At 42.6% G+C, this 24,796-nt stretch overlaps 3 protein-coding genes across 7 annotated transcripts; 1 reads left to right on the top strand and 2 right to left on the bottom strand.

Annotated features, from left to right (window-relative positions):
- Positions 1 to 23: 23 nt before the first annotated feature.
- Positions 24 to 8,547, top strand: LOC124068337 (Na(+)/H(+) exchange regulatory cofactor NHE-RF2-like). Its single transcript, XM_046406507.1, has 6 exons — positions 24 to 1,357; positions 1,669 to 1,977; positions 6,275 to 6,466; positions 7,114 to 7,267; positions 7,361 to 7,581; positions 7,680 to 8,547. Exons 1-6 carry the CDS (start codon positions 1,151 to 1,153, stop codon positions 7,845 to 7,847), a joined length of 1,251 nt encoding a protein of 416 aa, XP_046262463.1. The 5' UTR covers positions 24 to 1,150; the 3' UTR covers positions 7,848 to 8,547.
- A 5,294-nt stretch (positions 8,548 to 13,841) lies between these two features.
- LOC124068263 (transportin-2) lies at positions 13,842 to 23,484 on the bottom strand. 4 transcript variants are annotated; one of them, XM_046406387.1, is made up of 24 exons: positions 23,464 to 23,484; positions 22,299 to 22,398; positions 21,947 to 22,022; positions 21,633 to 21,782; positions 21,286 to 21,392; positions 21,036 to 21,169; positions 20,824 to 20,905; positions 20,322 to 20,444; positions 20,106 to 20,224; positions 19,925 to 19,985; positions 19,631 to 19,802; positions 19,317 to 19,469; positions 18,768 to 18,993; positions 18,505 to 18,676; positions 18,193 to 18,387; positions 17,903 to 18,061; positions 17,406 to 17,499; positions 17,164 to 17,262; positions 16,956 to 17,051; positions 16,693 to 16,768; positions 15,975 to 16,074; positions 15,777 to 15,851; positions 14,085 to 14,214; positions 13,842 to 13,979 (listed from the first exon to the last, which is right to left on the bottom strand). In XM_046406387.1, the coding sequence occupies exons 2-23, from the start codon at positions 22,395 to 22,397 to the stop codon at positions 14,107 to 14,109; spliced, it is 2,676 nt and encodes an 891-aa protein (XP_046262343.1). In that variant the 5' UTR covers position 22,398; positions 23,464 to 23,484; the 3' UTR covers positions 13,842 to 13,979; positions 14,085 to 14,106. The 4 variants fall into 4 exon arrangements, with proteins under 4 accessions (XP_046262343.1, XP_046262327.1, XP_046262352.1 ...); XM_046406371.1 differs by lacking the exon at positions 23,464 to 23,484 and adding an exon at positions 23,119 to 23,360; XM_046406396.1 differs by lacking the exon at positions 23,464 to 23,484 and adding an exon at positions 23,119 to 23,357 and having other exon boundaries at positions 17,406 to 17,493.
- Positions 23,485 to 24,065: 581 nt separating this feature from the next.
- Positions 24,066 to 24,796, bottom strand: rln3b (relaxin 3b). 2 transcript variants are annotated; one of them, XM_046406357.1, is made up of 2 exons: positions 24,622 to 24,796; positions 24,066 to 24,529 (listed from the first exon to the last, which is right to left on the bottom strand). In XM_046406357.1, the coding sequence occupies exons 1-2, from the start codon at positions 24,794 to 24,796 to the stop codon at positions 24,249 to 24,251; spliced, it is 456 nt and encodes a 151-aa protein (XP_046262313.1). In that variant the 3' UTR covers positions 24,066 to 24,248. The 2 variants fall into 2 exon arrangements, with proteins under 2 accessions (XP_046262313.1, XP_046262304.1); XM_046406348.1 differs by having other exon boundaries at positions 24,069 to 24,532.

Raw genomic sequence — 24,796 nt, 5'->3', positions numbered from 1 at the left:
GCATCTCATTAGATGTGTCATTTCCCAGGAATCTGTGGTTTCGTGTTGGCTGACTGAAGACTTAATGGTACACTTAAACGGAACGAAGCCTGACGGGCCTGCACCTGAACGCGTCTCGCTACAAGCCAGAATGTATCCTGTGTGTTTGGTGTTGGTATTTAATACGGCGTTGCCAGTGATCCAAAGGCAGTAATTTAAATGTAGAGGATTTATCACAGGTGACAATTAAAGCTAAAATGGCCGTATTTGCCCCGTGGATGTCTCATCTTGCCTGATCAGTAACCCAAACCCTCAGACTTGGTTGTTATGAATTACTTGAGACTCCGTTTGAAATGGATAAATAAGGTTTAACTGCCACATCACAAACACAGACGAAGCTTATTTCATGAAACATTAAATCTCCTACTAGGTAGCCTTCCCCTTTATTGATCTCCAGAGGAGATAGGGATAGAGGGCGGATAAGGAAGATTTCCGTTCTCAGGTCACAGTCAGTCTGGTTTCACCTCACAGCACCTGGAGAAAGCTTCTGTCTGTCTCCGAACAGGAGCAGATGTCCTTAGCGTTACACTGAACGCACCAAATGTTCTTTACAGTAACTCTTTACAGCGTCAGTACTGTTTTCAGGCTCTGATTTCTGCCGGCAGAGTCGTCAGGTGTGCGCTGGCTGACTGACTGGAACTTATTATAGTGGCATCTGTTGTTGACGCCTCTTCACTCTCGCACCGGGTCGGGCAGGAGGACACACGCCCCACTGAGGAGGAGAATTAAGTGTTACGTGTGAGGAACAGCTTTCTAATCTCCGATCTCTTGGCTTATTCCTCCGATGGACTGGATTTGGCCCCACGTCCGTGGTTTTTGGCCACTATTTTACGCGCGTCGTGCACCTTTTATGCGCGTTCATATTTGCGTCCCAGGATTACATAATGGATTAAACACTCATTAGAGTAGTTTTTCATTTGTGCTCTCGGAACAACTGTGAATTACTTTAAATGGACGCGCAGCATGCTCAGTGATGATGGTCGTTTGGTCACTGAGGTGCGTAGTCGTACTTTGGATTAAGAGCCAGAGACTTTGCTCCGCTCCTGGAACAAGCACCTGTTTATTCTCTTGAGATACTTTTGACCTGTTTTCCGTCTACTGACGCGCTGGGATGGAGAACGAGCTGAGACCCAGGCTCTGTTTCTTGACCAAAGGAAAGCGCGGCTATGGGTTTCACCTGCACGGCGAGCGGAATAAAGGCGGACAGTTTATCCGCAAAGTGGAGCCAGGCTCCTCGGCTGATCTGGCCGGGCTGCGACCAGGAGACCGTGTGGTGGAGGTGAACGGGGAGAATGTGGAGAACGAGACCCACCATCAAGTGAGTGATGGCTCAATAAATAAGTTTTAAAAAATCACATACAAGCCCTTATGTTGTAGAGAGAAGCCTGGAGAGGCGCACAAACTCTCAGAGATACAAACAATGACTTCTATACCTGTTAGACCACTTTTTCCTTTGCCCGAGGAGAAGGAGGGGGGGTACCTAAATGGGTCAACGTGAGCCCTGTGTAATGGAAATCACTGGGTATCTTTCTCATGCTAAAAGTATGTTATGTGCAGGAGGGATCAGGGTGAATAAAGTGAACTTAACCACCAATTATTTTAAAATCATCTCCTCCCTCCTTCCTGCAGGTGGTGAACCGTATCCGTGAGGTGTCCCATCGCACCAGGCTGCTGGTGGTGGACCGAGATACGGATGACTTCCTCCGCAGCCGAGGCCTGGCCTGCACTGAGGACCTAGCTGTTGAGATGGGAACGCTCTCCCCTCGGCCCTCACCCGGGCCCACCCCATCTGCCTCTCCCATACCGCGAGAGAATTCACCCCTTTCACCCAAAGCCAACCACACACACTCTCTCGCTGCAGACTCACTGACACACATGATCACACAAGGCAAGGTCAAGAGATCTTCAGTGACATCAAGCACGGCGACAAACACAGAGGTAAGGGTGAACATGAGTACATCAGACCCTTGTTTGTGGTTACTAAAAGGACAAAGTCAAACATATTAGGGGCTTTTGGGGATTTTCTACACAGTTTTCATGAGAAGAAAAATGAAGAAAGAGTCCAAAAATTGGAAAATGAAATGGCCTCTGGGGCTGGCAGCAGTGAGCCAGTGGGTTGCTGTGTTAAGAGTGCGTGTAACACTGAGCGTACACTCTTTCTACCTGTCTGTCTGGCACCAATCTGGACCTGAGCACACGGGTTGGCTGATCTGCTGGCTGGATTCAGTCTCAAAGCAGTGGCTTTACGAAGAGTCTGGTGACTTCTCTGAACAGGTGGGAAAGAAAAGAGGAGAAAACCAGGCTTCTGGTATCCCAGCACAAACCTCAGGTGTACACAGGTACAGAGACAGACTGGTCATTTGATGGCATGGATATTAATCACTATTTTGTGTCTTGAATTTAAGGTTTGATTCATTCAGCTGGACAACATGTGCATAAAAACACTGCATAAGCTCTTCTTCCTCTAGTCACAGTTAGACTGTGAAATCCACTGCAGTGCATGCAAGGTGAAAAAGGAAACAGTGAAAACAGTGAATGCAAATAGTATATTTACAGCAGGTTTAAAAGGATTTCTCATCTCGTCTCCACCACTGTGGAACAGTGGCTTTTATTGTCATTTCCACGCCATTCAAACATCTGTTAAATCTGACCTGGACCCATTGTTACACCTGTTTACAATCCACTGTAGTCTCTAAGCAGTGTGAACATTTAAATGGCACATTGTGTTTAAGGAATGCCGTCTCATAGTGCATGCTGAGAGACAAAAACCCTGCTCAACTGACCGAGCTTCCTGCAAACAGAAGTACAGGTGAAATGGACGATTCTAACAAACAGTGTGAAAAAAGTCATTTTACCGAGAGCTGAATTTGCTTGAAAACATTTAAGTTAGTCTGTTTTGCACCCTGGTCTTTAAACAGCAGGGATTTCATAAAAACAATCAAAGATAAGCCACTGTTTTTTTTCTCAGACAAGTTTGACTCCTAGACGTCCTTTTCCTCTAGCAGTCTGCTCAGTTGAGCTGCTGTACTCGTGGCCTTTTAATGAATTGGGATGTGACTGTCCAACATGAGCTCAAATATTATCACTCATCTAGTGCTCTCAACTTTAATATGCGTGGGCTTTGGAAAAGCGGACTGTGAGTGCCTGCTGGGATTAAAGAAAGTACCGAGCAGACATGGGAAGTATCTGATTTTAAGATAGCAATGTTGAACAATCAAACTATTGGCATAAGTATTGTTATCTATTTGTGTTGTAGTTATTTTGAGGAAACAAACTGTGGGACTTGGGCCACCTTTGACCTTACAGCTACAAACAGGGATCGGGCACAGACAGACTTTTCTTACTTTAGATACATACTCTTTCAAATTGCTATATGTCCGAGTCAGCAAGAGTGACAAGAGTGGCAAAAACAAAATTTCCACAAGTGATGGCCAAATATCACTGCAATGTCTTAATGTCAGCCTGGCTGCAGAGATAACCGGGAACTGTCTGTCAGAGATTGAGCTCAGTGTTTGGGATCTAAACAAAGTGGACCAGGATCTTCGAGACCAGCGGCTCACGTCAAACTGCCATCTGTTTAGCCGAAGGGCAGGGTAAATACAGGCTGTCCCCTTGGCTGGCCATCCCAGCTCTCATGTTCAGTTTTGGTAATAGGTTCAGATCAAACAACACAATACACAACAGCAACAGCAGCACCTGTACAGCATAATGTAATCTATTACATCACCACCGATATGACGTGATCACTTCAACCGAAATGTAACTTTTTCAGTCAGTCTTCAGAAGGTTATTGTTTGTGGAGTAACATGTGAGCCCAGAATTAGTAAGGGGAGATATACTTTAGAACAATTTCTACTGCTATGAAGTTCCTTTCAGAGTACAAATGGCCTGTGCTTTTAACCCTAAATGTACCTGACAAAATCAAGGTTATTAAATTATGTGCTTTTTCTCCTTGCACTAAGATTGCCTGTATAGCAGAGCTTCTAGTGACCACTTTTTCCTCTGCTAAGTGTAACTGGACATACTGTGTGTGAAACTGACTGAGCACACAGCCTCTGCCTTTTTCTTTTAAGTGTTTGGCAGAGACTCATTTGGAAGTTTTTACCATCAGTGACAGCATCCATTTGTAGACATTTTAATGACTGCTACATATGCAAGTGATGATTTTTGTCCATTAGTTCAGCAGGCCTGATAAGAAAACCATTACAGCATAATTAATCCCACCACTGAATCCCTCAGCTGTGAGATTGTGAGTGTGTGCAAGCACACACTCACAATCTCTCTTTCTCATCTCTCCACTTCTGTGTCATTAGCCTTGTGACATTCACACTCTACATGTAAATACAGACGCAATTTCACTGTTGCATGATGTTATTATGGCAGACGCCCATATATAGTTGTCTTACATAACCACAGTGTTGGGTGCCATCACAGCCGCATAACATCTGCCTCAGTCACACACACACACATACACACACTGACTTAGCTCACTTTTGGGGAAAATTACAGGGACTTACATTAATTTCCTGGAGATTTACGCTAACCCTGACACTGTTACTTGTCTAACCCTAACTTCAATTGAGCCATAACCTTAACCTATCCCCAACTTTAATCACTGACCCAAAAATCAGCTTTTATCCCAAGTTGCACCAGTCATCCCCAGTTAACTTGTCTTATGTCTTAATGTGTCACTGAAAATAACACACACACACAAACACTTTCTTTAACCTTCCTGAATAAGGGAGACTTTCTCAACACCAGTAGAACAAAAGTGTTTTGTGTTTTTTTTTTTTTTTTTTAATTTCTCCTGGTCCTCCTGCTGAATTTCTGGCATTTGACTTTGTAACTCCTGACTTGACTTTGACTTGTCATCTGTAAGATTATAAGGCAAAATCCTTTGTCGAAATTGAAATATCGAAAACAATAAAGTCAAATTTGACTGAAATATCAGTCAAAATTTGAAAGATATTTGATTGCTTTACAATCATATAAAACAAAGATAATCAGCATATGCTCACATAAGAAAATGGGACCAGTGAATGTTTGGCATTTTGCTTGAAAATGGAAAGACTTACTGATAATAAAAATAGTAGTCAATAAATTTTTTCCATCAACTAATTGATGAATGGACTTGTTTCTACACAAACTGACTCAATTGTTGTGACCAAAGCACAGATATGCTGTCACTGTAAGAAAAAACTATTTCCAGGTCAGTGCAGTCTAAAGCCTGCTGTGTATCTGAGTGTGTGTGTGTGTGTGTGTCTCAATTAATCTGGGACAACATGACAAAAATAGTAAACAGGCCAGCAACATAAACTGAACTTTATCACCAATAGGATACTTGGTGACCTGTCATCATTGGTGTCCTGTCACTAAGGTTGTTCTGTTCACTCTGGCAGACAGGCAGGGCCACAGTGATCGGCATATTATCATTCATGCAGGTGGACACTCTCTCTCCCGGTTTGTGTGTATGTGTGTGTGTGTATACATGCACAGTGAGTCTGCTGTTGATGGAGCAGGAAAGACAGAGAGATCTGTCAGTAAGCCCTCAGGTCAACTCACACATGAAGGTGCGGTCAGGGCAGTGTCAGCAGACAGTCACTATTCTGGGCTACCTTCAGTACAAGGACTGGTGTGTGGTCCTGGCACAGAACACACATGTGTGCATGTACACACACATAAACACACATAGCCAGTGTGTACCTTGTAGTAGAGGCACAGATCCAGTCAGCAGGTGAGTCATGCATTGTGCCTTCTCTTGTCATTGGTCATTATGCTCAGGATTGATCTTAATGTCTCTCAGCTAGATCCACTTAGCCCAGCTCTGAGACCACTGGCCCATCCTGACAGCCACTTTCTCCAGCTCAGCTAATCTTACGTCAGCCACAGCAATGTTCTCAGGGCTCCCAGTCTAATAGGCATACTTGTAGTAACCATAAATCTGAAATCAGCATCAGAATATTAATCTCAATTTTAATCCATACCAGCATCAATATCCATTTAAACATGGTAAATATATAAATACAGTCATTTACATCAATGCTTTGAGCCTCACAAGGTTTTATTGCAGGGCTTTTTGTACTTGATTCATTTCAATAGATGATTTAGTACATTTGTACCAAGTAAACTGGTAACTAGATGTACTTACTATTATATTACTGACAATACTTTAATTCCTCCTGTTTTTGTAAAGTTCTTATCCTGGACCGTTCTGTTGTCTTATGTCCCATCATAGGTGCAGGTACAGCCCTCACCAGAGCCACCAGTTGAGCACCTTCCCCGTTTATGTCACCTGGTGAAAGGTGAGTACGGCTATGGCTTCAACCTGCACAGTGACAAGACGAAGTGTGGACAGTTTGTGCGTTTGGTGGACCCCGGCTCTGCTGCTGAGAGTGCAGACATCAGGCCTGGAGACAGACTAGTGGAGGTACAACCAAAACACATCCTTGCACATTAAAGTAAATGGGGGCAGAGGGCTGACCCCCATACCTTTTACATGTATGCAGACTTGATGCAGCGTCCCTCTCAGAGGTGAGTTTTAAGGATTTGATGGGAAAACCAATTCCACTGCTGCCCATACTAATCAGGTGTGTGCAATGGTTTGAGTTGTGATTGGATTTGAGCAGATTAGCTGGACTCAGCCTTTGGAGCAGGTGGGAGAAAGAGGTGTTGTGTTAGGTGTTGATTAAAGGGGGAAAGGGAGAAAAGACAACAGGGGATAATCTTGAATGGAGGTGTAGGGGAGGAAATGGTGTTATTTGTCTCTTTTCACTAGGACACATATGCACGTCTGCATGTGTGTCACAGCGTTAACATAGATTCCCATCTGTATGAGGTGTGCAGCTAATGTGTATAGAGGAAGAGTAAGAAGCCAGGAAATGAATTCATGCAAATAAACTTGCTTCTACTCAAATCATGGATCTGTTTTTGGTCTGTGAGATGAGTGTTGTGGCTACTTCCTAATGCGTCTTATGTCTCATTAGATCTCTCAGTTATTGTCTAATCTTTTCCTTTTCATCTTTGCCTTGCTCCACTGCTTCCTTTTCCGCTGACATTTCTTTTTCTTTGTGTCAGGTGAATGGAGTGAACATAGAGGGCCTGAGGCACTCAGAGGTGGTGGCACTCATCAAAGCAGGAGGGAATGAAGTGCGCCTCCTTGTGGTCGACCAGGAGACAGATGAGCTCTACAACAGACTGGGGCTCACACCCACCACCAGCAATGACAAAGGTCAAATTGTACACACTCACACAGATACACAACTCTCTCTCTCTTTACTATCTAGACAAAATTTCTCACGTGTTTCTGTTTGCTCTCTCACAGAGGCCTATGTGGATGGATCAGCCACAGAAAGCACCCCACCTACTCCGTCTCCAACTACTGAACTCCCCACCACAGATCCCCCGATCATAAACGTCACACTGACAGACTCCCCAATCACAAAAACATCTCCAAAATCCCGTGCCAATGGGAGCTCAGCATCTCAGTCCTCAAGAAGTTCCACCACCCAGTCAGAGATCAGCAGCTCAGACATGAGTATCCAGGTGAGGGAGGACGTGTAAGAATGAAAGAAACCAAACAGCCAGAAAATGAGACGTTGGTGAGTGTGTGCATAAAACATGTCTGTTTGTGTGTATTCTAGGTGCCCGATGAGGACGACAGGCGTGCTTCGGACCCGTTCATAGACAGTGGCCTGCGCCTGAGTCCCACAGCTGCTGAGGCTAAGCAAAAGGTCCTCGCCAGCCGCAACAAAAAGAGAGCACCTCCAATGGACTGGAGCAAGAGACAAGAGATCTTCAGCAACTTTTGACCAGAGTGCAAAAAGAAGAAAAGAGAAGAAGAGAGGAAGAAGGGCATTGGGCAAGAAATAATACTGTATCTGTGTTGTATTGTAATATTAATTACCAAAACAAAAGGAAAAAGAAACAGTTAGTAACTTTCACAGAAATAAACTTAAATTCTGTTCTGTTAATCTACACAGTAAGATGCAAAATAGTAATTTTTAGATGCTATGTATAAGGATGAAGACATGCTCTGTGGATACGTCAGAAATCGTACAACAAACTGCATTAAACAATGGCAGACCATGTGCTGAGGGACTCACCCACACAGCACACAGTGTTTGTCTTTATTAAATTATAGTCATTTCAGAGCCATAAGTACGGACTACGAGTCTATGACAGCCTATGCGCTCTGTCTGATTCTGGCTGTGTTTGCTGTAGATACACCTGTTTGCTGTAACCTTGGGAGATTCTATTTGTTGAAGTCATAGTTTCTTGTCTTTTTAGATTCCAGTGGGCTCACCGTGAGTCCTGGAGTCATTGTCTTTGTCGGTTGTAATGTAGCATATCACTTAAATGTAAAGACAGAGGAAATGCAAATGGTTGAGTTATAAAATATTGTTGGATCAGCTCAGTGCTAAAGAAAAATATTTAAAATAGAGATGGCTGACTAGATAGTAAAAAAAAAAACTATAGAGTCTCTGATCTCTTGTTGTAGCTTTTGAGGAATTTTCTCTCAAATTTGCTTGGTTGAAACTTGTCACAACGTGAAATAAAGTTCCAAAATATGTGTAAATGCACCAACAGAATGTCAGCTATCATGTGAAATGTGATATAAGTTTGGTGAGCATTCCTTTGGAAACCTGGCATTCATGTTAAATGATGCTTTGATCTATTATTAGGCTCTGTTGTGGATATCAGGTTGTCCTGTTATGAATCCACTGGGCTCTATGACAGGTGATACTATTCTCCAGCTCTGACCGAAAATGCCTTTAAACTAACTTTAAATTCTACACCCAAGTAAAAAGATACTCCGTAGCGTGACCTGGCCTTACATCCACATTGTATGGAGATGTATGTACTGTATGTATGTGTAGGCTAACCTACATTAGCTAACCCCATTGGCCTAACAAACAGCTGGGACTGAAGGATTGTAGTTTTGATGTGAAGTTGTACGTGAGTGAAGTTCAGGCAAGTCTACAGAGTAGGTATACTCTCAATAACTGGTGTTTCAGAAACACCCCAACAACCCTTAACCCGCACCCACACCCTCAACACAGCCCTCAGTAAAGAAAGATTTATCCGCTTTTGTCTACAACATAGTCAGCTAACCAGCTACCAGCAACCAGTCAAGTGCAGTTTTGATGTACTTCAGTTCTATTTTATACTTCTATTGTACCTGATTTCTTGGGGAAATATTGTACTTTTTGCTCTACTACATTTATTTGACAAGTTAAGTTATTTTAAAGGATTACATTTTTATACATTAAACCTGTTATGACTTTCTAATAATCTGTTGCAAAGCATACACCAATCAGCCAGTTGCTTAATATTTTGTATGTCCCCTTTGTGCTGCCAAACAGCTCTGACCCTGTCAGGGGAAGAGGCACAGGACCTTTGGGGGTATTTTGTGGTCACTGGAATCGAGGGTCCTGTGCATTGAAGATAGGGCTTCCACGTGGCTTTGGCTTATTCCTGTGCATCCCACAGATTCTCGATCAGGTTGGGATCTGAGGAGTATTTGGTCTGCAATGGTCTGCAACCACATCCACATGTTTGGCACATGTGTTGAATTTGAATTCACATCAGAAAATATTTTCATCTCTGGCTATCAGCACTGCCCTTTAGGAAGTGTCTCCCTTTCTCAGACAATAGCAGCACATCCGTTGGGGCATACACAAAAGACCATATAAGGATGCCTACATAACAGGAAAAGCCTGTTTGGATAAAACAGACATGCACAATATAGTCAAATAAAGATCTCCCCTAAACAATGCCTGCTTTCAAAATAAGATTTGATGATGCACATTTTTTTTGTCACAAATGGTCCAAATGTTTCGATGACCAAAATCTCACTCATTACACCACATGTGATGATGTTAATACAGTGATGTACAGGGATGGGGACAGTGACAAAGAAGGGTCTCAGTTCTGGGATTTTCCTGAACTCATTCTGCCCCAACTCCATTATAAGCTATAATATCAAAGATCCAGATTTTATCTTCTGTAGCCTGTAAAACAAAACACAAATATCACACAAATATCTTTGCACTGATGTCCAGAGAAGACAGAGTAAGAACGACTTTCGAAACTTTCATTCTATTCATTAAATATGCTGTACTGATGCAAGTGCATTATACAGTCTGATCTGACACCACAGTAAATCCCGCTTTCTTACGAGGTAAAGGGATGTGATTGTACTGCACGACATCAGTTTATTTTGTTCTGTATCCTCTACATTCACCAACATTAAACCATTATTTACACTATTTCCACACACAGTAAAAATCAACATTAGTGGAAGAAGAAAGAAGAAATCGATTTTCTTTTTCTTATCGTTCTTTTCCACCATTTAATTAATTAAGAAGGGCATCAGGGTAATCTTGTTAAACTCACAGAGCCAACTTGTTCAATGACCTGCATGCTTAGTAATAATCATTTCAGTTAATAAGGCGTAACTGCATTCTGAGGCCTGACCATATGAATTGAGAGTTTAACAATTTGTATGTAAAGACAGTGTTTTTAAAAGTGGGAATTTAGCTGCTCACACTGAGACTCTGTCAAAGTCTCTTTATGAAATCCCTCACTTCTCACATACACACCTTGAGTTAATTTGCCAGTCCAGAGTTCCTGTGGAGGTGATCTGGGCACAATCTGGATTCAGTCATATTTCCAGCGATATCCTGTGGCTGTAGATGAGAGATTCTGTTGGAGCTCATGGCTCAGTTTTGGAAGAAAACGCAGAGTTACATGCATCATTTATTTTAAAATGTAGACAAAGGTGATAAATCAGCTGCTGCTGAACATGTGTAAGGACTTAGCGTCTAATTTCACACACACAGAGACACACAGAGACACACTTAAGCTGAAGCCACTGGAATATCAAATATGTGTCATTTGAGGGTTTAGTTATGTATGTCTGTGTGGAATAAAGTTGATCATTAGGGATTTCCAACTTGTGGACATACACATAGCAAGGATTTAACTCTCATGTCACTTCTATTGACAGGAAGATCATACTCAACCCTTTTTTATCCTGACAAAAGACACCAGCCTGGCAGCTCTTCCACATCAAACCTTCAGCATGCATGACATGATTTATTTCAAGAATCCAGAGATTTTACACACATAAACTTTAAATCATATAACAGACTCAAAGCATTTTATTTCCATTCCTGCCTTCAAAAAAAGGAGCACAAATGGCAAAAGCAATCCAAGAGAAACCAAAGGTATCAAAGTCTTTCTGCCAGATAGCAACGATAACATGCTCTTCATTACATACACAGAATTTAGTTTAAAAAATCATTCCTTCTTCATCTCAATTCATCTCTCTTTTGATCCCATCTTCTTTGCACCAAGTCAAAAACCTTTCCTTTTTCTCAAACTCAGTACAACAGTATCATCTAAAGAAAATATAAACTGATCCTTCAGATACAAAAACTAAAACTAAAAACATCAGTTACGCAAGTAAAAAATTACAAAAAAAGACAAAAAAACCCCCCAAAAAAACACCAAAATTAACAAGCAACTAAAAACATGTCCTCATACGAGCTTTGAACTAAGAGACTGTGGAAATGGACGTAGACTTAGGGTTCAGATTGTCTTGTACTTGATTTGATTAATGATTGATTTGATTATCTCAGTGGTCACAGTCTAGGTCAAATTAAGTGCCATCATCTGTTTGTTTCAGGATGTCTACTTGCTGGAAAACACTGGCAGAATATCAATGAAACAAAATGTATATCCCTGTTATCAGTTTTGCTGGCAAAATTTTATGCCATGACTAATTTGAAAAGCCCTTCGGTGACTGTACTTCTACATAGTCATGATGCACGTGTTGGATATTGAAATAGCAGCTTGCCTCTACTTATGTGTTTTCAAATGTCAGTGGCTCTTTGGCAGTGTCCTAGCTGTTATCATTTTGTAAATATACTGTGCTCTCATTGTGAATTGAGGTGGTGTGTTGGTGTGTAAAGGGCAATCATATTACTCTGTAATCTATGTCAAACATACACCACTGCACACACTTTCGCTCACACACACAGAGTGAAAACACACAGACATCGGGCATGCACACAAAGTAGTCTGGGGCACGCTACAAACCCTTCCAAACTAGTATTAATTTGCACTCCTACTGTGCACACATCTAATTATCAAATACATGCTCAGGGGCAAAAAAAAAAAAAAAAAAGGTACAGTACTCATGCGTGCCAATTCATGCAAGATCTCACACACATGCAGGATCTCACACACGTACACACACACCTCAGCAATATGGCAAAGTTAGTCATTGTAAAAGTGCGGATTAGTCCCAGTTTCACAAAGTTGTTTTTATTTGCCATTTAGTATTGGGATATTTTTGCCAGTCAAAGACACTTAATTTCACAGTGCAACACAGTATGACAAACACTGACATTAGGGTCAAGACATGTCACATGGGTGAGGTACAAAAAAAAAAAAAGAACTCCATACAAAAAAGAAAAAAGTAAAATGAAATAAAAAGTGCAAAAACAACTTAACAGTCACTCAAAATAGCATTAATTCAAATATTTTTTGCGTTAATTGTGCGAATTTACTCCCACTATAGAAACAAAAATTATCAGTAGCAGCAAAAAAAATAAAAATAAAAATAAAAATAAAAAGAATATGGACCATTTCTTATAAACATTATAAAGATCACAATGACATTGCCAATCACTGTCTTACTAGAGATATCAATATGGCATCAAATGGATATCAGTACGAATGTAGACAGAAACATATACACACTCACTCTTGCACACGCACGCACACACACACACACACACTTGGTCACAGTTAACAGGTGCCAAGGACATTGCAGTGGGAGTCAAGTTTTAGCTCGGTACCATATCAAAAACGATACATATTTCACACACTGTTAACACAGAATGCCGAAGTAAGGATTCACAAACTACACATGCACGTTCGCATTCACACATACACACACAGACAACTAAGGATGTGATTTTTTTCTGTGATTTCATCCCCAGTGGTGAGAAAACATATGTGTTAGCCCTAATCCTCCCTTTCTACAGGAATGGTTTCTGTGAAGCCACGAGCAAAGAAACTTGCTCTTATTTTTTTTTTTCTTCTCTCTTTTGATCAGGTAGAAAATGTGACAGGAATATGTCTGACAGATGGATAGCTCTGTGAAGCAGCACTCTGGTCCAAAATGAAGGTAGGGAACATAGATGCGGATAGCGAAACTATCTTACAGTTAAGTAGAATTCAGTGACTACAGATGAAGTAATTCATATTGAATCCTATTCCCCGGAAAAAGAAAGATATCACCCATAAATTGAACAGAGTTTAGACACCTGCCTGTCTGTCCCTAACTACATGTAATAGGTCTCAAAAAGTCTAAATAATAGCGCCACCTACAGTCAGATCCATGTACTGCATGTACAGCATGTGCAAGTGTATGTGTGAGAGTCTGTGTACGTTGGTCTGTTTCTGTCAGTCAAGCTATTGGTTACTCTTAAATGTAAGAATCCTATTAAAATCTCTACTGTCCCTGTCCTCCCTTCCAAGTAACAGACCTTTCTGTTGCTCTTTTCCCTGCCTTGTGACTTCCCTCCCTCTCTTTCCCTGAACTTTCTCGGTGCAGGTCTCTTTCCATGCCTCCCTCTTTCCCAACTTGTCTATCCCTCTGTCTCTCCTCAATGTCCTTCTCTCTGTCGCTCTCTATCTGTCCCTACCAGTTAGTTTTTCTGTGTCGGGTCCCTGCCTAGTTAATCTAGAGGTGTCCCTCTGTCCCTCCCTCCCACCCGCCCACCCTCCCTCTATGGACAAACACATAGGGCGTGGGGGCCGTCCGTCAGGGGGAGCGGCCAATAGCGTCCCTCTCCCTCCCCCCAGATCTGGGCAGTGCAATACACAGATGGATGAGTTTCCCATTCACCCTCCTCCTGCTGGCTCACCTGAGAGGACGGACAGAAAAGGAGAGTGGACACTGAGAATGTGAGCTTCGGTCGACACTTTTACATACCTTTGATGATCTGAGTAAATAATGTGTGTGGGATTACCTCTTGGGTGGTTGTAGAGAATCTAAACGCCGTAGCAAGCTGCCAGTCTCTCCTTCAGCAGAGGGGGGAACTGCTCTGAGAACTGCTGCCAGTTCTCCTCGCCAACCTGCTCCTTAAAACCATGCAGGATCTGCAGGAATTGGTGCAAGATTTGGGAAAGAAATGAATGTCAGGCATATCCACTAGTAACCTTACACTTCCTAAACATTGGAGCCACAGATGCGCTTCTACAGCTTAGGCTGGTAAATCTTACATAAGGTCTCAACACAGTACTGCACTGTGTTTGATTGACAATGACATTGCTGAATGGCCAGCCAGCCAAAATAGGCAAATGTCAAAAGTGGCAAGTGAACCATCAATCAGTTGGTCTTTATGATCAACTGCAACTTAAAAGGCAACACTGACATACTGTCTCTCTGTGTTATGCAGACCTTCTCACATTAAATGCAGTCATTTACCTGTTATTAATATGAAAATATTGATTAGTTTGTTGTAATTTCATTCAACTCTAATTTAATGACACCCAGAAAAGCTGTGGTCAGGTAGAACTATCCCACTAGTGGTTTCTGGATGTCTGGATTTATAGAGAAGGTGGCTTGTGTAGACTTCTGTATGCAACTTAAAGCCTGAGACACTAGTCTGACGAACCGCTAGTGTGGCCCCTCCAACCATTGGTGAACCTTGTTCAGCCAGCTGACAACGTCAAATTGATGATGGAGTACATCAGTAAGAGACCTCACTTTGATTGGCTGCTCAGCTAAGCAAATCAGTAAATGAGAGGGCATAAGGATGTCTAACTGACCAAGTGGTGAGCGATATAAGAAATGGTGTTTCACTGTGACAACGGTGTGTATATTGGCAGTCCTAGTCTTCCAGCTTCCCTTTCTAAATGACAAATACAGACTACCGCCACCTGATGGTATGGCTGGAGAGCTATTCCTTCTCACAAAGGCTTATAACATACATAGTGTATGACAGTCAACTGTAGTTACTGTGGTGTGTTCAAGTCAAACTTTCTGATGCAGACACAAGGGACAGTTTAATTGCTAGTCATGCATAGGTGGCATATTGTGGACAAAAAAACGTTATGTTTCAAAACATTGATGATCAAAAAGCAGGCAAACAGGACTAACTGCTCCAGCCAAACCAGAGCAGGCCTCACCACAGAGCAACAAAAAGCAACTGTAGTGTTTCCTAATTTAGGAAAATAAAGTGCAGGGAAAGTCTCTGTCAACTCAAACAAAAATAACAACAGTAATTTGACCACCAGGTTGACTCTGTTAACACACTGGTTAAATGTACCAACAGGAATATTATGCAGAAATTCTCCATTAGTGCACATACATTGTGAACTTGCAGTGAATTTGACACTAAATTTGGATGCGTAAAAGTTTAGCTTTTATGTGATAAAACTCCTGAGGGGGAGTGTGTTCATTTCTTTTCTCTGCAGAACAAGAGCAATGTCTGTGTTGCTGAGTTTCATAGCAGAAAACTGAAGAGCACACTCTGCAACCCAAGGTCTCTACACCTCACAGTGACTCACAGAGCAGGGAGAGAGGAGGACGAAGAGTGTGATGATTTCATGGTGAATTACAATCAGCTTTTGGATGGGACGGCTTATGTAAACACAACAACAACTGTCCTCAATATGACCCAGACTTTTTTCTACCCCTATCAGTATCCCGTACTCACTTTGTAGAACATGTCTCTCAAATCATCTTTAGGATTCACCCAGGAGGCCACTGCATCACAAAAGAAGATGAAGTCCTGAACAAACACAAGTAAGAGAATAAGAAGAGAAGGTTTTTAAAGTACATCAGGTCCTATAACATATGTGGCTTCACAGCCAAATACTCTGTGACTGTGAAAGCAAAAACTTCAATATCTCACCTGCACCACACCTCCAGGGTTCACACCAATCATCATGCAAATCCCGCGGAAGGCAGAGTCTTTCTCCTCGTTGTCCCGGATGTTCCGCAGAGACGTACACCTGCAGCACACAATTGTTATCCAACTGGCAGCTGGTAAACTTGATGCTGTTGCTGCTAAGAATTCTTATCTTGTCAAAGAGAGAACATTTTTGACAAGATTTTGACTACAAAATGAGCAAATAACTAATTTCAATTTCCCTTACAAAGGACATTTGTCTTTTTTTCTAGGCTTGTTTCATTCTCACTTCTTGCGGACTGCAATCATTTCAAGAATTTATTTAGAGAATGCCAGTATTGCAGCCCTTGTAATGCTGTGATTGTGCCCTGCAGCAGTGCGATCACACTAAAAGTCAGGAGGGAAAATGTGAGAAAAATCAGAACAGAAATGAATACTGTCTGCATGAGGGGAAAAAACACATGCCACGAATGCGTCTTGCAAGTCTGGAGAAGCTTACATAATTATGTGCAGAATGGAAAGAGAGGGAGGAAGTGATAGAATGGATACCATGTGATTCTAGCCCACAGAAGATGAGCGCACATGCCTGCTCAGAGTGCGACGTATGATAGCTGCTATTTCCAACTGTGTATGTACAGATGCTGTTAATTAAATGACACCACAGAGATGTCATGGCATGGGGAATTAAAGTAATGGAAAAAGAGATTAAATAGTCACTCACCAAGGTCGGATAAACTGCGGCAGCATGGCAGCAACCTCCTGAGGACACACGTAGCCCAGTCGGCCAATGGTGATTGCTGGAAGAGGACAGATAGGAGTCAGGACTGCTGTTGTAATAGTCTGAGTGCAGTTTCATGATGCTATCACGTGGACCAGTAAATGACCTTCTGACAGTAATCTGCTCTGAAAAAGTCTGAGCAGATTACTGTCTGAAAACAAGTTTCAAAAGTATCTAAAAAGTCTAAACAGTATCATTCACTATACCAGTGTTCTCTAGCAGGGTCTTGGGGGTGTTGGGTCGATTAATAATCTCAACCAACTGGTTCAGAACCATAGCGATGTACGGCTGCATCTCCACTCCTGAACGAGCAATGAATTAAAGTGAGACACACTCATCACGAAGTTGCATCTCATATTCAAGGGCACAAACACTTGACAGCAGCAGTGTATAAATACATTTGCTGCAACTCACCCATCTGCATACAGATCTCTCCTATGGCCCAGGTAGCATTGTTGCACACAGAAATGAACTCTGGGTTAAGATTTGTCCCAAGGATTGGCATGAATTCAGCTGCAGGGGACAGACACACACACACACACACACAAGCAAATGTCAGCATAACATTAGACACACAAACAAAAAAAAGGACAATGGGAATAATATGCACATACTGTACAAGTGTGTGTGTCTGAAAGAGACAATGAGATAATTACCAATACATGGTTTGACATGAGGGAAGCAGGCCTTGGTCAAGTCGCCCAGTAAAGCAAATGAACTCTGTCTTACTTCGGGCATCGTATCCTGGGACAAAAGAGACAGAGAGACAAAGACAAATGTGAACATACACTGTCAACAGACCGAAAGATGCTTATTATTTTTGTTACAGTTCTATCGTTGTCTTGCATAAAGTTCACTTCACTAACAGCAAAGACTGCCATCTTGTTCTGCAAACACATTTTTTTAGTGATCAGTGGCAGCAAGCACAAAAATATGTGACAAACACAGTCCACTTCCTGTGGCTGATTCACAATAAAAGCCACCCTGTGGTGTGTCAGTTGAACGTACCTAATGAAAGGCAGCATGAAATGTACAGTTTGCATTAGCAGTAGAAAGTACAGCTCTGATAAGACAGAATCAGGTATTGAACGGCAGACTCTCTGCTACTAACAAAATGTAAATACATTCACACTTACACAAGGGCTCTGCTCACCTGCATGCACTGGAACAGCAGAGTCATGATGTTACTACGGGCCACAAGTGTGTCCACATGGCCTCCAAGTCCCTCGGCCAAGCCGCTTAAAAGATCCAGAGCCACAATCATGAAGTCCTTGTCAGGTGCTTCATACTGGTCTGGCTGCTGACTGTACATCTAAGACATATAAAGAAGACAAAGTTGGAAAAAAAGGTCACATGTGGGACAATGGCATAAAGTGTCATGTAAGGCAACAGAAACATAAATTGTCTCTGTATAGTCCATGTGAGAGACTGGTGAGAGCTCACCATGGCCTGAGCCAGTGTCTTCTGGACCAGGGTGACGCATCGCTGATAGACGGGCTCGCAATATGGGAGGAAGCCACTCTGCAGCGCCGTGGCAACAGATGACAGACACTCGAGCAGAGGGAAGAGATCTTTGTCTTCATCCTTCAGCTCATTCCACTTGGCTATCAGGGGAGGCATCAGCTTCTGTATGTACTCCTATAAAACCCATGTGTGTGTTTGGCCTGTGATTAATTTGTTCCTTTACCAAAACAGGAAAATTCAATATATTAGGTGAAAAACAAAGCTGTGTAAATGTGTGTATTTTGTACTCACAGGCTGGTTGAGATGGTGTCCCACAGAGTCTGCCAGAGTTCCTATGGCATCATAGAGGATGAGCAGGTTCTTGTGTTGGTACTTCCCAAAAGCAAAAACCAGCGTGTCCAGGATGAAACTCAGATAAGGCACCAGTTCAGTACACGCCTCTTCCTCGAGGGTGGCAAATGCACTGTGGGTAAGGTGAGAGGGGTTGGAAGGTGTGAGCAGAAAGAGAGAAAACACAGAAAAGACAAGCATATGTTAAAAACTAAGAGCTGTACCTGCATGCTGCTTCCTGTACCCTTTTATTGCCATCCAGGATGCGTTTGAGCAGCTCGGTCATCAGGGGTTTGAGGTGAGCATCAGGGGGCTGGCTGACCACCCAGTGGGCGTAACGGCTGAGGGTCCAGCAAGCGATGGAGCGGACCAGGGCCTTCTTGTCGCACAAACACTGGATGAGGTGGGGGATGAGCTCGGGCAAGTAAGGTACCATGCCTTGCATACAGCCTGGGAGGATAAAAAAAGTGTTACATATTTTAAAAATTCCATATTTGCGGAAATAAACTTATTTGCTTTCTTGCCAACAATTAGATGAGAAGATCGATACCACTCTCACATCTGTGAATGAGAAAAGGAGTTACCACCAGCAGTCGGTCAGCTTTGCATAAAGACTAGAAACAGGGACAAATCAATATCCTGACTCAAAGTTTTTTGTTCATAACTTTTGTGAAAATGAGAAAAGTACCTTCTCTGGCAAATTTAATTGGTCCTCTTTAGGTGTCTAATATAAGAACAGACCATTTCCATATCAAGTGTGAACCATGTCTTACCCTCAGCAATAGCCCCCAGCACTAGGATGCCAGACTCCTTGATGACCCAGTCAGGGTGGAAGAGCAAGCCTTTGAGCAAAGGGAGGAGATGGGGAAGCAACTCCTCACGGAACACATTGGCAAGAACGTCCAGAGCCGCGGCCGAACATTTCCCTGAAGTAGGAACAACCATCAGCATCAGATATCTCTGAAACTATAATAATGCTCTCTGATGTTATGGTTGAAGTAATCACTGCATCCTTGCTCAAAAATAGTTGTTTAAAGTCTAGGAATGCACTTCAAGAGAAAGAAGAGCCTTTGTGTCTGTAACTTACGTAGGTTCCAATCAGATAGCGTATCGTCATCGTCGTCCTCATCTTCATCGATATCCTCCCCCTCCTCGCCCTCCCCTCCTTCATGCTGCAGAGTGACGGTGCGGGACTTGTGGAAGCGAGGCTTTATGTCTTGCTCGCTGTCTGGAATTGCCTCATCTTCTTCAACATCACCCTGGAGGACAGCAGAGACAGAAGATGAATGCAAAATGGACACAGGTAAAAAAAAAAAATACAGGAAGAGAAGGCATGGTGTTCTTCATGAGGAATATCTGATTTATCCAGGCGGTGACTCACCTTCAGAAGAATGATGTCAATTTCAGAGTATTTCATTCCATTCACCAGGATAGGAATCAGTCTGAAAAGAGAGACAAACAACGGCATTACTGCACAGATGAAATTCATACAGCATGTGATTATAACTTCCTTGTCATAAACCTATTCCTGTCCAATGACCCGTTGGCATGTAAGCACTTACTGGACCAAGTGGCCAGACAGGGCCTCTTTACAGATGGGCTGTTCTGCCAGGGTGAGCCAGAACTCACAGGCTTCCAGAGCCACGTTCTCATCTGGGTCCTGGGTCCGCTGCAGCATGTACTGGTCACACGCAAGAAGAGGTAATGATGATGATAAGCGGGAGGAAGGAAAAAATATATGCTTTTTGTTTGAGTGTGAGCTCAAGTCCCGCCCTCACCTGAATGATGCTGTGCATGTGTGGGATGAGACGGTCAATGCGCACTTCCAGCAGCATGACCAGAGCCCTGCACACGTTCTTTCGTACTTCACTGTCCTCATCACCGGCCAGTGCAAACAGACTCTGAATGTGCAACAGACAGAGATACAGAGAGAGAGAGAGAAGGGTGGACTTACATCTTGCAAAGGACTTGAACCAGGTTTCAGGGGTCAGTAAACAGTCTCTACTCTTTCACATTACAGGAAACTTCCTGCACTGCCTCATCTCAATTAGCAGATGCTTACTAAAGAAACAAACATCACATAGATAAAGCCAGATAAAGTTATCCGAATGGAAATACAGAACTGATCCACAACAGACGGCTATGTTTGCTAGTAAAACACAGCTTTAACGGGTAGATGCACTGTTACATATCTCTGTATATCTCAGTATAGAGGTACATGTAAGGAAGAAAGGTTTGAAAACAATGGAAATGAAACCAAGATAATCCTGTAGTGCTAACCTCAATGAAGGTGTCAATGTTATCCATTAGAGCTTGAGCTCGGCCAATGATGAACTGGTTCACACACGCTATAGCATGTGACCTGAGAGAGACAAACAAGAGGGATCTATAATGATGAATTTAACAGCAAGAGTCAACACGGATAGGCTGAGGAGGAGAGACAAAGTGCCAGTAGAGACAGTCAGGATGCAAAAGAGTGGCATTTCACTGACCTGATTTTGGGGCTGCAGTGCTTGAAAAACTGTAAGAATTTGGGGATCATGATGTTCAGAGGTCTGTTCAGGGCATCGCTGTCCAACAGCTCTGATGAATCCTCACAGATCTTCTGCAATGCTCCAAAAGAACCCTGAAAGGCAGAAAAAAATCATAGAGAATGTTAAAGAGCTAAAAGCCACAGATATAAATCTGATTATCACATCAACATATCAAAGCTATTTGCGTATGCAGGCAAGTGAGCCTGACCTCGCAGGTGTTGTAGTCCTCCGAATTGAGCAGATTACAGAGCTGAGGCAACAGTTCCGGCCAGGTCTGAAGCTCTCCTTTAGAGGCTATGGTCGTGATCAGGATACCTTTATGACAGACAATCAAAACATTACGCAAAGATAAAGCAGGAGTAACTAATAACTCAACTTGTCATCGCATTCAGTCATTTAAAACATCTTGAAAATACACCGTTGGCTCCCACACAGCCACATTACCTGCAAAAATTTAGCCACCTACATAGAAGTCTGACTCACACTGGCTAAAAAACGCAGCCAACACTAGCTTTCTCCTTCTGCAGCGTCTCTCTTCTCACTGGAAGCACTCACCGATAGTAGCTCTGATAAGCGGTGAGGGGTCTCCGATGTTGTTGAGACATTCTCGTTTGATGAAATCAGCCACATTGGGAGGAAAGTTCTGGTAGTGAGCCTTAACATTGTTCTTCAGTATCAGACCGCTTAGAGAGCGAGTGGGTTCATCTTGAGAAGTAAGACAGCAAAGAGGCAGGGTATAAATACATTTTGAAAAATGGGAAAGAGGAGGATGGATGCAGTAGTATTTAAAGAAGACAAGCAGGATTATTTAGTAAATGACAGTCCTGTACTATTGTTTCTATCCTTACTTTTGATTCACACATACATACCCTCAGATTTCAGGCTTGTGAGGACAAAGATGAGATAGTTGTTGAAATCTGGAAACTGGTTAAGTTGCTCCAGTTTCTGCAGGCTGTGTTAAGGAGTTTAACCACAACAAAACCTCAAACACCTTCCAATACCCCGTGTTCCTGTTTGACAGTGTGGATTAATATATAATCACAATCAAGAACACCTGCTTACATGATGCAAGCTGTGCATGACAACACACCCAGTCAACTTGTCATCGTCATTCACTTTGACACACAAGTTGTCACTCGAGAACAAAATCTTACACCCTTTTCTCTCACTATGAACCACACACACACACACACACACACACTAACACATTTATTAGGATACTTCTTGCACAGCTCTCTGTGTTGCTGTGTCTGGAGATTGGGAGTCTTTGAGTAGCTGAAGCACTTGCTGCAGACCCTGTTCGTCTGGCTGCCACTCCATACTACAGGACACATAAACAGACATTACCTGTTTATGAAGCATGCGCTACACACAAAGCGCCACCTGTGACCTGAGCACTGCGAACATTGCTACTCAAATCACGTACAAGTAACGCAAACTACGCAGTAACGATTTCAGAAGAGAACACCTAACAGAATGGAACAGCTACCGTTACTGTCGAATACTAACCTTAGCTGTTAACCCCACAATTAGTGACAAGAATTTTAATTTTATACAAAGTGTCTTCATTTACTGTAAACATTTTTGCTACGCTGGAGCAAAACACTGCCGTGAAAGCGTTAATATTTCTCCACATTTTCGGTTTCTCCCTTCGAAGTACCACTACTAACCATTTAGTAAGTTACAGCTGCATGAACAAGTAGCCACACCATTTATCAGTCGCGATCTAACCAGCCTTTTCCACATTAGGCCCAGACGGCACAGACGCAAATGTCTGGCTCATTCAGATAGCTGGCTAGCTTAGCGCTATGATACCAAACACATACAAGATTCACACAGAGAACAGCTGCTAAACTGTATCTTACGGTAACTACCAGGACGCCGCGTTGAGCTGTCAAAGTTCTGTTCGTAATTAAAGCAACACAGACGGTGCAAACGGAGCGTATTAATAGTCATAACAGAGCAGTCGCATATCAACCCCGGCAGCTACCAATAGCATGACTAGCTACCATCATCTTGAAAGTACCGCGAAAGGTTTTACCTGGTCGCTCCGCTGTAGTAGATCTATATGTCTATAGACAGTAGTGTAGTTACGCTATAACAACTAACATTAAATAAGGTACGACTGCAATCTGCGTAGCTAAATCTGAACTTCTGGTGTTAGTGGATCTGTGTGGTTGCTGTGCTAGCTGGTATGTCACAGAGAATGCATGCCTTGCAATCAAGCCGGCTGATACGTATGATCACGTTCGGCTTCCGTACTAAACAGACCGTCGGGCAAGGAAATTGTAAACAGAGCTAAGCTACTGATTGTACAGCTTGTGTACCGTATACACGAGTGTTCGCTGTTATCCTAAAACTGTGTTCATTAAAATCCATCACGTACTTTTAGCTCTGCGCTATGGTTTATGCATCGTTATTTTTTGGCGTTTCGTTTCTGACCACCAGATGGTGTCAGCTTCATATCCCTTACGAGACTGCTTAACTGATCTGTATAAACTGACACAGGGCGTGGACACTATTTTATGAACAGTAAAACCAAAAACAGAAACTGCAACTTTGTTGCGTGATAAGCTCAGTTTTTATGACCGTGTATCTCAACATGGCTGTGATATTTTATTTCAAATAGAAGGAACAAATTCCTATGAACACACTGAAATAAACAACCAAAGTCCAGCGTTAGCCTATGAGCTGCACAGCGACAGTATGTTGGAAGTCTATTATACTGCTTTTCGGTGCTTTGTAAATATGTTCCTATACGTTGTCTTACCCCTGTAGAATCACAGAATGCAGCTATAATTCAATGAACATCACACCGGTCTGTGTATTCATAGTCATCACCACCACTTCCTTTCATTTCGCAATACCTGTCAAAACTCTGTTTCTGAAACAAGGCTTTGGAAAAGTGGAAGTGTTCTAACAGCATGACACATCATAGTAGTATTAAGAGGAACAGAGACTTTCATATACCAAGTCGACAAAGCTTTATTAAACATAAAGATCAAGTTCTGACAGTCACATTTCTGCATCAGTAGTCAAAACATGGACAGTGAGTTGGATGGGTTGTGACATTTTAAGAATTCTAAGTGTGGAGAAATGAAGGAATCACATAGGAAAAGACTTGACCTCTGGATTATTGATATATATTGGTATATATTGAAGAATTAAAGCTCAGCACAGAGAGCTAATTTCACTCTTGCTACAGCCCCACTTGCAGCAGGCATTGGACAGTCCAACCACCACATCTCGTCCTTTCCTATCTGCGCTCCGTAGAGCCTCCAGCACCTCCTCTGAGATTGGTGAGCGAGCTGAGCGGCTTAATCCAGCAGCCATTGATGCCACGTTCGATGTTTGATCTCTCCATGCTTGGGACTCTGTGGGATCCTGCTCGCTGGTAAGTTGAGGAACGAGATTTGTGTTCCAAGGGTCAAAAGCTTCTTCTCCAATGAGAGCTGCTAAAAAGCAGGGGTAAATCTTTTAATAGACGATTACAGTGGCACATCATAAAAAATAAACTTAAATCCACAATTTCACCCACTCTTACCTGCATCTCCTACACTTCTCCTCCAACGAGAACCACCACAGGTAAAGATGACAGCTCGTATGAACTCTCTTCCACACAGTTTCACACCATAGAAAGAGGGATGGCCATCATTGGACCGCACCCTGTCTACTAGTGCCACCAACAAGCCCAGGGTCAAGAGGGCTGCCTTCCACAT

The sequence above is a fragment of the Scatophagus argus genome, chromosome 2, assembly GCF_020382885.2.
Source record: "Scatophagus argus isolate fScaArg1 chromosome 2, fScaArg1.pri, whole genome shotgun sequence".
Taxonomy (NCBI): Eukaryota; Metazoa; Chordata; class Actinopteri; family Scatophagidae; genus Scatophagus; species Scatophagus argus.
Note: the sequence above shows the minus strand (reverse complement) of the source record. Positions and strands in the feature narration are given on the sequence as shown.